The sequence below is a fragment of the Mustelus asterias genome, chromosome 27, assembly GCF_964213995.1.
Source record: "Mustelus asterias chromosome 27, sMusAst1.hap1.1, whole genome shotgun sequence".
In the NCBI taxonomy this organism is placed as follows: Eukaryota; Metazoa; Chordata; class Chondrichthyes; order Carcharhiniformes; family Triakidae; genus Mustelus; species Mustelus asterias.
Genome location: NC_135827.1, coordinates 13,367,526 through 13,382,049, shown reverse-complemented (window position 1 = coordinate 13,382,049; position 14,524 = coordinate 13,367,526). Strand labels below are relative to the sequence as shown.

Genomic DNA, 14,524 nt, shown 5'->3' with positions numbered 1-14,524 from the left:
TTATAATTATAATTATGCTCCTTATTCATAGAATCCCTACAGTGCAGAAGGAGGCCATTCGGCCCATTGAGTCTGCACCGACCACAATCCCACCCAGGCCCTATCCCCACAACCCCACGTATTTTACCTAACGAGTCCCCCTGTCACTAAGAGGCAATTTAGCATGGCCAATGTGCCACTCCAGTACTGAGAGAGTGCTGCACTGTCTGAGGGGCAGTCTTTTGGATGAGATGAGTATGTCTGGTGTGCAGCTCCCTGACACAGGGCCTGAGTGGGATTGTGGTCGCTGCAGACTCGATGGACTGAATGGCATCCTTCTGCATGGTAGGGATTCTATGATTCTATGACACAAAGGGGCAATTTATCATGGCCAATCTGCCTAACCCTCACATCTTTGGACTGTGGGAGGAAACCCACACAGACACAGGGAGAATGATGATTATTTCCTTTGGCTTTTCTGATCATATGAGGAGGGATTAAGTCGGTTAGGGTTGCATTCATTGATGTTTGGAAGAATTGAGAGGAGATCTCATAGAAACTTATAAAATTTGAACAGGATTAGACAAGGTAGATTCAGAAAGAATGTTCCCAATGTTGGGAGAGTCCAGAACTCGGGGTCATAGTTTGAGGAGAAGGGGTAAACCATTTAGAACTGATGTGAGGAGAAATTTCTTCACCCATAGGGTGGTGAATGTGTGGAATTCACTACCATAGATTGTAGTTGAAGCCAAAATGTTGTGTCATTTCAAGAAGAAATTAGATATAGCTCTTGGAGTGAAAGGGATTTGGGGGGAAGGGGGATAGTATATTGAATTTGATGATCAGCCATGATCAAAATGAATAGCGGAGCAAGCTGGAAGGGCCAAATGACCTACTCCTGCTTCTAGTTTCTATGTTTCTATTATGTGGCCTTTCCTCAAATGAGAGAAGTTGAACAGCTACTTGTTTTGTGAAATATCTAACATCAATTAGCCTGGCGTCATTGACTCTCCTTCGATTGAACCATGGCGTCTACTCGGGGCTGTGGGTTTCTGCCGTGGCTCTTGTGACTGAACAGGCTAATTCTCAACTCTCAGATCATCAAGCACATGGATGTCCCACGACATAGTGGGGTCCGGAGCATGGGATTTACTTCATTTCCTTTTCAATTCACTTCATTTCTCTGCTGCTGCTCTGACTCATTGTTAAGCTGTTGTGCCTCACAGCGTGAGGCAGCTTGATGGGCATGTTGCCGCCATTTTTAATGATTGGTAACCGGTTCCGCCCAATGTCAATGCTGCCACGTTTCATGGGAGCTTCCATGTGTCTTTGAAGCATTTTCTTTGTCCTTCCCTGTTAGTAGGGAAGGTGGCTTTGCAAGAATTTTGCCTGAATGCTTGTGGATTTGGCTTCAAGAAGAGCACTAATAGATAATTGGTGGTCTTCCCATTGAACAGTCAGAAGTCTCACAACACCAGGTTAAAGTCCAACAGGTTTATTTGGTAGCACAAGTCACAAACTTTCGGAGCACTGCCCCTTCATCAGGTGAGTGGGAGTTCTGTTCACAAACAGGGCATATAAAGACACAAACTCAATTTGCAAAATAATGGTTGGAATGCGAGTCTTTACAGGTAATCAGGTCTTAAGTCTTAAGACTTGGTTACCTGTAAAGACTCAAATTCCAACCATTATTTTGTAAATTGAGTTTGTGTCTTTATATGCCCTGTTTGTGAACAGAACTCCCACTCACCTGATGAAGGGGCAGTGCTCCGAAAGCTTGTGGCTTGTGCAACCAAATAAACCTGTTGAACTTTAACCTGGTGTTGTGAGACTTCTTACTGTGCTTACCCCAGTCCAACGCCGGCATCTCCACATCATGGCTTCCCATTGAAGCCAGAGGATCTAGCAGGAGCATTGCTGATGTACTTTCTCTAGTGCTCTCGTGTGTTGATGGTGCACAGTCCAGGCCTCACTGCAATATCGGTGCGTCATTTTCACAACTGCGCTGTTCACTAGGACTTTTGTCAACTTGTGGAGGTATTTGTTGTTAAACATCTGGTGCTATAGTTTGTAGAAGACTGAGCTGACATACCTGATCCAGTGTTGGATCTCCTCATGAATGGCGATCTTTTTGAGAGAGATGGTTGCTAAGGTATGCAAAGTGCTCAACATATTCCAGAGTGTCATCTTCAACATAGGTGGAATATTTGGCCTGTAACTAAGCTTGAGAATGCATCTGTTTAAAAACATTTTATACAGGAAACATCTGAGGAATCCATTTAAAAGAATAGATTATATTAGCATCTAAACATCATAGCAAGCTCTGGACTGCTGATGAACAGTGCCGTAGGAGATCCCCACATGTCCAAATTTTAGATGCTATACAATAGTACCCCAATGTGTCAGCTCATTTTTAACGTTTTATTAATTGGTTACAGATCCACAAGGAGATAATATGTTGAGTTTTATCATGAGTGTTTAGATGGTACTGTGGGGCAGCAGTGCCATCTGCATTGATAACCCTGTTAAATATTCTTGGATCATTTTTGATAGTGGCCTTGCTTTCAATCTATTATTAGATACACATCCATCACTTTATGGATAGTGATCTGTATAACACTGTTCGCAGGAAGTTTGCAGTTCAGCTTCAAAGTTTTTAAAAAATTTCTTAGATTAGGTGAAATGTGCCTGCAAATTTTGAAACACACCGAGAAACTAGTTTTGAAGGAAGCAACATTAAAATGTACGAGGAGACTTGATAACGAAGATGTTCTCAGAATTATTTTTGCTGGGAAGAATTACAGCTCGAATATCAAACAATATAGATTCCTTGATATGAAAATAATCTTTTCTAATCCAAGCAGCAATCAAAGTAAGAACATGCCTTCCATCCCTTGATGACAGTGATATTCATACTGCGTATTAATCCTTCCTGATTGAACAAATAGGAGTTGTTTCCTTCACTCTTACCCCCAAGGAGATCCATCCACAATCTGCTGTAATACTTCATGGGTTTTTGCCAGACCAAGAATGCAATTTCTCTTGTGCTAACTGGGAAATTCCCATGCTAAATGTTCATTTTTTGCACCTGGTGTCAGCACTAACCATGGCCAAGTGAGCCAAGACATAAATCAATCCTGGGCTAAGTGTACTAATTCCAGCACATCCACATGGGAGAATCGCCCCTCATGAGTTTGGGGAGTCAGAATCTAACTTGTACTGAACATAATTTTTTCTTCACTCTCTCGAGATGTGGGCACTGCTGGCAAGACCAACATTTGTCGCCCATCCCTAGTTGCCCCTGAACTGAGTGGCTTGTCCATTGTTTAAACGCCCATTTGCTAACTCAGAATTTATTGGTAAGCCCCACTCCTGAATTTACTGTTTCAGCAACACAGAAGGTGCATTATGGAATTGTGGACAACAACAGTTTGCATTGACATAGCACCTTCAAATGTTGGAGAACTCAAGAGATGCAAGGTAAATTGCTGGTTCCCTCCAGTGGCGTTTACGGCTGCTCCCCACTAACGGGGAACAGGTGCCCAACCCCCTAGAGGGAACAGAGGCCATTGAGGCCCACCCAGGAGGTCGGGGGTAAGTGGGTTGCCCCATGAACAGTGCCAGCCTGGCACCGCCCACCAGGCACCTTAGAACTGCTGGCAATGGGGGGGGGGGGTCGCTGCGCATGCGCCGATCTCCACGTTGACAGATCAGTACATGTGCAATTGCCATCTCAGCGTTATGCTGCTGGCTTCTCAAGCGGGAATAGGCCCTGACTTACCAGAGTGAATCCTGCTGAGGTACTCTGCAATGCACAGAGTGTCAGAAATTTGCTTTGGGAAGTACGCTAAAAAAACTGGCAGGAATTACTCCCGTTTTCCCGCATGCTGAGAGTTTAGAATTTTTTTGGGAGAATCCCAGACGTGGAATCTATAAAATATTGATTTGTTTCATTTTTTGTTGTAAATCTGTCTTATGAATTCATGATATCGTTTCTAGTCTAATTATTTTTACACTATCATTTGATCATTGGAGCTAGCTCTACAAATGTATTTTTTGCAATGTGGCCTGTACAAAAATAGCACTCTCTTAAAGCAAGGTGAATAGCTGAGCTGTAACATAGGAGAGATGCAGAAATAAATAGGGAAGTGATGATTAGACAAGAGCTTTAGGTTTAAAACCTTGTAGAATTCAGCCCTTAAGGAGACTTGCGTTTATTGTGTGTTTTTCACAGCAGCAGGATGTTTCACCTTGTTGGCCATTTTGGAACAAGAAGCTCTGGCTTTAGGCAAAGTGGCAGCAGATTTAATTCACAAATGAGGAGGAATTACTTCACTTAAAGGGTCATGAATCTTTGGGATTCACTACCCCAGTGAACGCTTGAACACAAATTTACAGGGGTGATAGATAGGTTTTCAGTTAGTAGTGGGATGAAAGGTTATGGGGAGCAGGCAAGAAGGTGGCAATGAGGCTGAGATGAGATCAGCCATGGTATTTTATGGCGGATCAGGCTTAAGGGGCTGAATTGCCTACTCTTGCTCCTAGTTCTTAGGTTCCAAGATGCTTTTTATCCAATGGAATACATGAGGTGTGGTCACTGTTGCCATGTAGGAAATGTGGCAGCCATTTTTTGCACAGCAAGATTCCACAGACCAAATGAGTTAATTGTTGTTATGTTGCTATTTTGTGTTTGAGGGAGAAATATTGGCTCGCACATTTTGTGTGTGTTTGTGGGGATGGCGAGGATGTCACTATTCATTGTGATTTGCAAACAGAGTGCAGGCAGAAGGATACCCAAAGAGAGCTATTGGCCACAAAACTAACTACAACAGCATTGACAAACTGAGACATAAGGGAAGTTGTGATGGAATGTGCAAATTGCCCTGTACTGCTCATCTGTTGAACCAGTCTGATACTGGCCTCTGGAACTGCAGCTGAAAGCTGACCACTTCTGTTTGTGAAATAAATAATGCAGCACTGCAATTCATTGCACTGGTCTTTCTGATCTCTGCTTGAATAAATAAGCTGTATTAATTCTACACTGGGATAATGTTGTTGGAGAGACCCTACTAATTTCAGTGGAAGTTGCCTAATTAACTGTATTTAATTGCACACTTTGTCAATCGACGCATTATGCAATTAAGTGGAATTATCCTGGCACGAAGAGAAAATGTTTCACTGCAAGTAGCGTGAAGGCAAACCCTGCTGTGGCTTTTGCTTTCTTCTTGATGAGTTGTTCTATTTAAAATGTCCCCTCATTCACCAAGTAGCGATGTGTTTTGATCCAATGCTTAGTAATTCATTACGTGCAGCAATCTCAAATGTCTCATTTTTGTATTCAGCAGGGTAAGAGTTTGAGGAAGGTCGGTCACGGAAATCAAACACTCACTACTTTTAGCAACAACCACCATCATAAAGTGTCCCCATTTCTGGTATAACACGATGTATCTGCAAAATAATCTCCCTCTGCACTGCCCCATTAAAGAGTTTCAGGTAGGAACAACATAGCTTGGGTACAGAGTGTTGGTCCACCAGAAGGAATTCTTCAGTTGTAGGAAATAAAACAAAACAAGGCTTACTCCAATAAATCAAAGAAAAAGGTTTACTAAAGAAACTTCATTACTCCAATACTTGAGGCCTCACCCTGGGCCATTTCAACCTCCCAGCAGCTGCTTATTTATACTGAATCAGCTGGTCAACTGACCACCACATCATTTTGTCATTGGCCACACAGTTTACTGGGTCAGCTGACCCTTACAGCATGTTACTATTGGTCACACTACAACAGATCCAATGTTACCATCCTAACACAGAGTAGGGCTCCCCCTGCACTGTCACATGGTGCACTCAAAGGTCAGTTGTAAGCATGGGTTAGGTACAGAATAGCATTTCCATAGATGAATTTTGAATTTATCCTGCTTGTAGCCAAGACTTTAAATTCTATTGCTCTGTACAACCTAAAACACAATCTCTGTTAAAATGCTGGAATGCAGTTCCGAAGGATATGGTTGAAATCTCGCCCAAATGCTCATTTTCTTTATTCGTTCAGGGGATGGGGCATCACTGGCTGGGCCAACATTTATTGCCCATCCCTAATTGCCCTTGAACTGAGTGCTCGGCCATTTCAGAAGGCAGCTAAGAGTCAATGACATTGCTGTGGGCCTGGAGTCACATGTAGGCCAGATCACGTAAGGACAGCAGATTTCCTTCCTGAAAGGACATTAGTGAACCAGATTGTTTTTGTTTACAGCAGTTGACAATGGTCGTCATTAGACTTTTAATTCCAGACTTTTTATATTGAATTCAAATTTCACCATCTGCCATGGTGGGATTTGAACCTGGGTCCCCAGGGCATTACCCTGAATCATTGGATTACTGGTCATAACACTAATACGCCACCACCTCTTCATGTGTGAGCTTGACGGTGATAAACGGTAGGTTATTTGATTTGATCTATCATTGCCCCATATATTAGTGTACAGTGAAAAGTATTGTTTCGTGCGCACTATATAGACAAAGCATACTGTACATGGGGAAGGAAAGGAGAGAGTGCAGAATGTAGTGTTATAGTCATAGCTAGCGTGTAGAGAAAGATTATTTGACTCCTAAAGTGTGCCTGCTGAGCTGCTTTCCTATTCTAGGCTCTTATTCACATCAATGTACTTTCCAACTGAAGCAGTTGTTTAATGATCAGGGTCAGAACTTGGCAAAAATGTCTTTTCCTCACTGGGCCAAAGCTGCAGTTGTATTACCTTAGCTGGTATATGCTAATTCAACATTGATTAGCCTCTGGTGATCTTACGACCAGATGAGAAAGGGTACAAGGATTTTTCCCCCATCCTTAGTTGATGATAACAGGGTTTTTTTAATTTATAAGGATGAATGTGTCAATTCCATGCATGTACTTGACTGTTTACATGCTGATTACAAAGAATTCAGACAGCCAGGCTTCCTAAACCAGTCAGATCAGGTTTTATAATGCTAAAATCCTCTACTGTCCACCCAGCAAACACTATCAGCATACGTAAAGCATGGGGTTAGATACAGAGTGAAGCTCCCTCTACACTGTCCCCATCAAACACTCCCAGGACAGATACAGCACGGGGTTAGATACTGAGTAAAGCTCCCTCTACATTGTCCCCATCAAACACTCCCAGGACAGGTACAGCACGGGGTTAGATACAGAGTAAAGTTCCCTTTACACTGTCCCCCATCAAACACTCCCAGGACAGGGACAGCACGGGGTTAGGTACAGAGTAAAGCTCCATCTACACTGTCCCCCATCAAACACTCCCAGGACAGGTACAGCACGGGGTTAGGTACAGAGTAAAGCTCCCTCTACACTGTCCCCATCAAACATTCCCAGGACAGGTACAGCATGGGGTTAGATACTAAGTAAAGCTAGGTGTAGAGGTTAGAAATATTAGAAAATGTAAACACTCCACTGATTGCTGCAACTTTATGTGCATGCATGCATTTGCAACATGCAAGTTACAGTTGAGGTTAACCTCTGGCCAAATGAAGATTCATCAGGAGAAGGCAAAATATATAATTTCACTTGAGTCCTTTCCTGTGTCTCTCTGAGGCAGTTGTTGGTTCTTGGTTTCTCCTGAAATACTGCTGTGGGAGTTGGGGATTTTTTGGTCTGCTGACCACAACCGGATATAAGCGAAACACAGAATACAGTTCAATTCAAAGAAAGAGAGGCAAGCAGACTTTTTGCCACCTTCAGATGCTCCTTCTCAAACTGCTCCAAAGCAAGAACAGGGTTCGTAATTTTTTTAAAATCAGAATAGTGATCCTGATCATGTAACCTCACTCTCCATGGTAATCAAATATTCCATCATAGGTATTTGATTAACTCATGTCCAGACAAACCTTGGCCATTGGGTTATGGCCTAGGTGATTACTTTTTAATCTCCAAGCTATCATTTCTGACTAGCTCATTAAGAATATATCAGCACCACTGTGGTGGCCATTATCTATGTAGACTCTGCCTGTGCGGAGTTTGCACATTCTCCCCGTGTCTGCGTGGGTTACCTGTGGGTGCTCCGATTTCCTCCCACAGCTGGAAAGACGTGCTGGTTAGGTGCATTGGCTATTCTAAATTCCCCCTCAGCGTATCTGAACAGGCGCTGGAGTGTTTAAAGAGGAGATAGCAGGGCATCTGGATAGAAATGGTTCGATCAATCAGACGCAGCATGGATTCATGAGGGGAAAGTCGTGCTTGACGAACATGTTGGATTTTTATGAAGATGTGACTAGGGCGGTTGATGGAGGAGAACCGGTGGATGCGGTGTTTTTGGATTTCCAAAAGGCGTTTGATAAGGTGCCCCATAAAAGGCTGCTGAAGAAGATTAGGGCACACGGAGTTGGGGGTAGTGTGTTAAAGTGGATTGGGGACTGGCTATCCGACAGGAAGCAAAGAGTCGGAATAAATGGGTGTTTTTCCGGTTGGAGGAAGGTAACTAGTGGCGTGCCGCAGGGATCGGTACTCGGGCCGCAACTGTTTACCATTTATATAGATGATCTGGAGGAGGGGACGGAGTGTAGGGTAACGAAGTTTGCAGACGACACAAAGATAAGTGGAAAAGTGAATCGTGTGGAGGACGGAGAAGATCTGCAGAGAGATTTGGACAGGCTGAGTGAGTGGGCGAGGATATGGCAAATGGAGTATAACGTTGATAAATGCGAGGTTATACACTTTGGAGGAAATAATAACAAATGGGATTACTATCTCAATGGAAACAAATTAAAACATGCTACCGTGCAAAGGGACCTGGGGGTCCTTGTGCATGAGACGCAAAAGCCCAGTCTGCAGGTACAACAGGTGATCAAGAAGGCAAATGGGATGTTGGCCTATATTGCGAGGGGGATAGAATATAAAAGCAGGGATGTCTTGATGCACCTGTACAGGGCATTGGTGAGGCCGCAGCTGGAATACTGTGTGCAGTATTGGTCCCCTTATATGAGGAAGGATATATTGGCATTGGAGGGAGTGCAGAGAAGGTTCACCAGGTTGATACCGGAGATGAGGGGTTTGGATTATGAGGAGAGGCTGAGGAGATTGGGTTTGTACTCGTTGGAGTTTAGAAGGATGAGGGGGGATCTTATGGAGACTTATAATGCGGGGGCTGGATAGAGTGGAGGCGGAGAGATTCTTTCCACTTAGTAAGGAAGTTAAAACTAGAGGACACAGCCTCAAAATAAAGGGGGGTCGGTTTAAGACAGAGTTGAGGAGGAACTTCTTCTCCCAGAGGGTGGTGAATCTCTGGAATTCTCTGCCCACTGAGGTGGTGGAGGCTACCTCACTGAATATGTTTAAGGCGCGGATGGATGGATTCCTGATCGGTAAGGGAATTAAGGGTTATGGGGATCAGGCGGGTAAGTGGTACTGATCCACGTCAGATCAGCCATGATCTTATTGAATGGCGGGGCAGGCTCGAGGGGCTAGATGGCCTACTCCTGCTCCTATTTCTTATGTTCTTATGTTCTTATGTTTGGGTACACTGAGGGAGAATTTAGCATGGCCAGATTCTCCATGTGACTAAGGGATTTTCACAGTAACTTCATTGCAGTGTTAATGTAAGCCTACTCGTGACACTAATAAATAAATTTAAAACTTAAATGACTTTTCTTCTCCAGCCTGATGGAAATGGAATGTAGTTATTATAGTGATGCAAATGATGGTAGCCATTTTATGTTTCAGGCCATCTTTGATATCAGCAAGTGTAAAATTCCACAGGAGGATTGTCTGGACTTGTCTTATTTGTTTCCAATCCACAATTTGAAACTTCAAGAAACTTGATCAATTTGCAGTTGCATTCATGTCAGATGACCTCTGGCAGCCATTTTAAGCCAGTGTCTTTGTTTTAAAAATTGAAACGACTGCTTTGAAAGGTTATATGAATCGAGTAGATGACATTGAAACACAATAGCATCTCCATCAATGCCCATGCCTCTTTTGCATACTAACTGAACATACTATTCCTATTTTAATACTTCTGTTGCCTGTTACAGGTGTAGGATCATCAAAATTAACATTGAAGATGCCCGAAAGACAGACTGTCGCTGTTGGTCATACCGTTGTCCTGACCAGTTGGATCTCCCAAAACGTAACACCTATCTCTATTTCTTGGTTCAAAGAGAATGTTGGGCAGGTAAGCAGCCATCAATATTTAGGACCAAATTTTCATGCAATTGCAGAGACACTCTTGACCTTTTTCAAAATGGAGGTTGGGACCTAGATCGTGAAGCCCCACAACCATTTCTGACAGGACCATTCTGGATAGCCGGGAGAGGGGGCAGCATGTGAAGGACACTAATGTAAATTACGAATCGACTGGGTCATTTTGATTCAGCAAGCAGGACAAACTGATTTAATTTTCACTCCAGGAATAGCTTCAATGCACTGAGTGTTCCGGGACTTTATGGAGAAGATGTAAACGTTTTTTGAAAAGTAGATACAATGTTTAGAACTGTCAAGTTATTCAAATCCCCTGCTCTCTAAAATTTTAATAATAAAAATGCCTGCCTGCGTCTGTGAAAGCAAAAACAAAATTCTGTTCCAGCAGTTTCATTAGGTGTTTGTTGACTTAACACCAATTGCTATCATTATAGTATTATTACTGCTTGACTGATTTCCACAACCTATTATTATCACAGTGAGGGCCTACAAGTTCTTGGTTTGACTGCTCAGAGATTATTAAAGGATTGGCTGTATTTTATGTTGTTTCATGAATACAAATGTTTTTTTTAAAGAATTAGGTGCTTGGGGGGATTTAAATATACTGAATGGTCTTTCATGATTCGGACTGTTTTTAGATAATGAACTCTGTAATGGGTATTCAGAACTAATTTATTTCATACTGGCGTTAGCATGAAGGGTATAAGGGCAAAGGGGGGCATGAGTTGGCACAAAGTTAACATTGGAGGTACAAGGGGCCATGGAGAGTCGTGGGGGATGAGGGGTCATTGGGGGTGGTTGGGGGCATGGTTTCACATTAGTGGCATGGGTGGGTGAGGGGCTCTAACAAAACAACTGGGGCAAAGTTCCAGGGAACCACGGCAGACCTTTTACCCAGCCCGGCTTGACACTTGGCAGTACTTGTGGCCACACTGAATAGACATCTGGGAGTGGAGGGCCTGACTCCATTCTGTAACTCTCTCACAGCCTACCCTACCACCCACACTTCACTGCCACCCCGCCCCCCCCCCCCCCCCCCCCCCCCCCCCCCTCCAAGGTAGTGTGCCAGACTAGGAAATTCTCTGACTTGGGAGTGAAAGCTCACCCTTGGTGTTTACGCTAACGTGACTTGATTCCATTTGAATTTGAATCTGTTTGAAATTATTGAATGACAAAGTGTCCAACTAGAGAAGTTTTTAATCTTTGTGTCAACCTCCAATAGCAAAACCAAGTAGAAGCTAAAAACAAAATGGAATGGGAAATTCGAGGTCAAGTTTTACCAAACTGTTTGCATATTGCCTTGTAGCTCATGTGGAATGGTAATACGATCTGATAATGTCCTCTTGATTCGGAAGAGAAACATGTCCTGGAAACATGATTGGAGGGAGGATCAGTTGGTCGTGTAAGGAGTTTCCCATTTGAATTCCTTCATGCGGGTGGCACAGTGGTTAGCACAGCTGCCTCACAGTGCTAGGGATTCAGGTTTAATTCTGGCCTCAGGTCACTGTCTGTGTCTGTGTGGAGTTTGCACATTCTCCCCGTGTCTGCGTGGGTTTTCTCTGGGTGCTCCAGTTTCCTCCCGCAGTCCAAAGATGTGCGGGTTAGGTTGATTGGCCATGCTAAATTGCCGCTTAGAGTCAGGGGGATTAGTAGGGTAAATATGTGGGGTTATGGGAATAGGGCCTGGGTGGGATTGTGGTCGGTGCAGACGCGATGGGCCAAATGGCCTCCTACAGCACTGTAGGGATTCCATGATTATGCCAACAAAAGTTGTAGTGCACAGCAAGACTCCATTTTAAGGGGACACCGTGGAAGAGGAATTACTAGGGAGCAAGAGAATAGGTCTGAAGATATATCTTTGTCTGGGAGCATGAAAAAATGCACTCAAATAACATTTGTGCTCAGTGAAAGATGTACAATCTGAGAAATAAATAAGCAATGCTGCCAGCTTCCCTCTGTTGTGACTCCAGATAGAATCAGAGTAGATGAAGTGTGCTGCATTTTCTCTGCCCAAGAGGCAGAATTTCCTTCCTTCAGCCATTTACCTGCTTTTGGGCCATCTGCAATGTAGGCCTGACTGTGCTGGATCTTACTCTTGGGGCAGGACATTATTGGAAGGTGGGGCATCCCACTTCACCCAGCGAGGAACGCATCTCTGCTGCTGTCAGCAGCCCTGCAGGCATTTAATACAGTCAGAAGTTTAACAACACCAGGTTAAAGTCCAACAGGTTTATTTGGTAGCAAAAGCCACACAAGCTTTCGGAGCTGCAAGCCCCTTCTTCAGGTGAGTGGGAATTCTGTTCACAAACAGAGCATATAAAGACACAAACTCAATTTACATGAATAATGGTTGGAATGCGAATACTTACAACTAATCAAGTCTTTAAGAAACAAAACAATGTGAGTGGAGAGAGCATCAAGACAGGCTAAAAAGATGTGTATTGTCTCCAGACAAGACAGCCAGTGAAACTCTGTGGGGGTTACAAATAGTGTGCCATGAACCCAATATCCCGGTTGAGGCCGTCCTCGTGTGTGCGGAAAGCTTGTGTGGCTTTTGCTACCAAATAAACCTGTTGGACTTTAACCTGGTGTTGTTAAACTTCTTACTGTGTTTACCCCAGTCCAACGCCGGCATCTCCACATCATGACTGGCATTTAATACTCCATAGTGTTAATTGGCTGAAGGCAGAAGTTCTGCCCCTCCCTCAAAGATCTACCAGTAGCTCCAGCAGTACTAATGGGAGAACCTAGTGCTACACTGGAAGCACATGGACACAGTTACATGCTGGGTCCTGCAGCAGGGACAATCAGGGAGACCTCATGGAGGGGAGGGGGTGGCAGCGGCTGGGGGGGGAGGGAGGGGGCGGGGAATGCGGGGGAGTCGTAGTGGTCAGGTTGTAAAGGCAAATGGTGATGTTGGGGGGGGTGATGGCGAAGGAAGGGTTGGGGGAGGGTGGGGGGGGGGGGAGGAGAGAGGCACCTGAGCATGCTGACCTTGGGAAGAGAGCCCAATCAGGAAAGGGGGTCCCATGTGGGAGGCACCTGCCCACCACTTCTGGCCGGAGATCCAAACCGGGTCAACTGCTGGACTTCCTCCACCTGTCCCTGACCTCAAAATTGCTGCAGGGCCGAAAGATGTCCTCAAGTGGTCATTAATTAAGGGCCTCCATAGGGGTGAGAGTGAATGTGTAGAAGTCTAGGCCTCACTCGCATCCCACTCCACCCAAGTCAAAGGTGGCAGAGAGGGCATTGGGAAATTTTATGGCTCCTGTGTGAAGCACAAGTGAGTGTTTTTCCTCACTTGTGCTTGAAGATTGAGCATTCCTGAGGCAATGACACAAGAACTGGCTCCTCAAATTCCATCTGAAATTACAGAACTAAATGTTGGAAAATTATCAGCAACTCTTCACCAATAGCCTATAGAATCAGGGTCAAATCCAGATGAGCACCAGTTTCTCGTTTATTGAATATTAACATGAAGGAATAAATTGATATTGTTTTACTTTATTGCATAGTCCATATTATGCTATTAACTTGCCTTGCTAAAGATTAATTTTTTTGTTTCTTTGCCCCCCAAGCTACTATTGTATACCGATCATAAAGTTATTCTGGAAGAGGCGTACCAAAACCATGTGGGCTTAATGCATTCACCACCACGCAATGACTTCTCCATGTACATCAACAACACCAATTTGTTGGATTCGGGTCGCTACACTTGCTCAGTAGCCATTTTGGTTTCCCAGTCTAATACAATAGTCTCCGGAGCAACGAAACTGGACGTGCTGAGTATGTATTATGATGCAGTCATTCATTCAAAGAACAGTGATCAGGATGAGTGAACTATTTATAACATTAGAACATAGAACACAGAACATTACAGTGCAATACAGGCCCTTCGGCCCTCGATGTTGCACCGACCAGTGAAACCAATCTAAAGCCCATCTAACCTACACTATTCCAATATCATCCATATGTTTATCCAATGACCATTTAAATGCCCTTAATGTTGGCGAGTCCACGACTGCTGCAGGCAGGGCATTCCACGCCCTTACCACTCTCTGAGTGAAGAACCTACCTCTGACATCTGTCCTATATCTATCACCCCTCAATTTAAAGCTATGTCCCCTCGTGCTAACTATCACCATCCGAGGAAAAAGGCTCTCACTATCCACCCTATCTAATCCTCTGATCATCTTGTATGCCTCTATTAAGTCACCTCTTAACCTTCTTCTCTCTAACAAAAACAACCTCAAGTCCCTCAGCCTTTCCTCATAAGACCTTCCCACCATACCAGGCAACATCCTAGTAAATCTCCTCTGCACCCTTTCCAATGCATCCACATCCTTCCTATAATGCGGT

The 14,524-nt window shown here is 44.0% G+C and overlaps 1 protein-coding gene across 1 annotated transcript in view; it reads left to right on the top strand.

The window, feature by feature from the left end:
* esama (endothelial cell adhesion molecule a) overlaps positions 1-14,004 on the top strand; it is a 112,927-nt gene extending 98,923 nt beyond the window's left edge. Inside the window, exons 2-3 of the mRNA XM_078198930.1 lie at positions 10,000-10,139; positions 13,744-14,004. Of these exons, the coding sequence (XP_078055056.1) occupies positions 10,000-10,139; positions 13,744-14,004 (401 nt within the window). The remainder of the gene's footprint in view (positions 1-9,999; positions 10,140-13,743) is intronic.
* Positions 14,005-14,524: the final 520 nt, after the last annotated feature.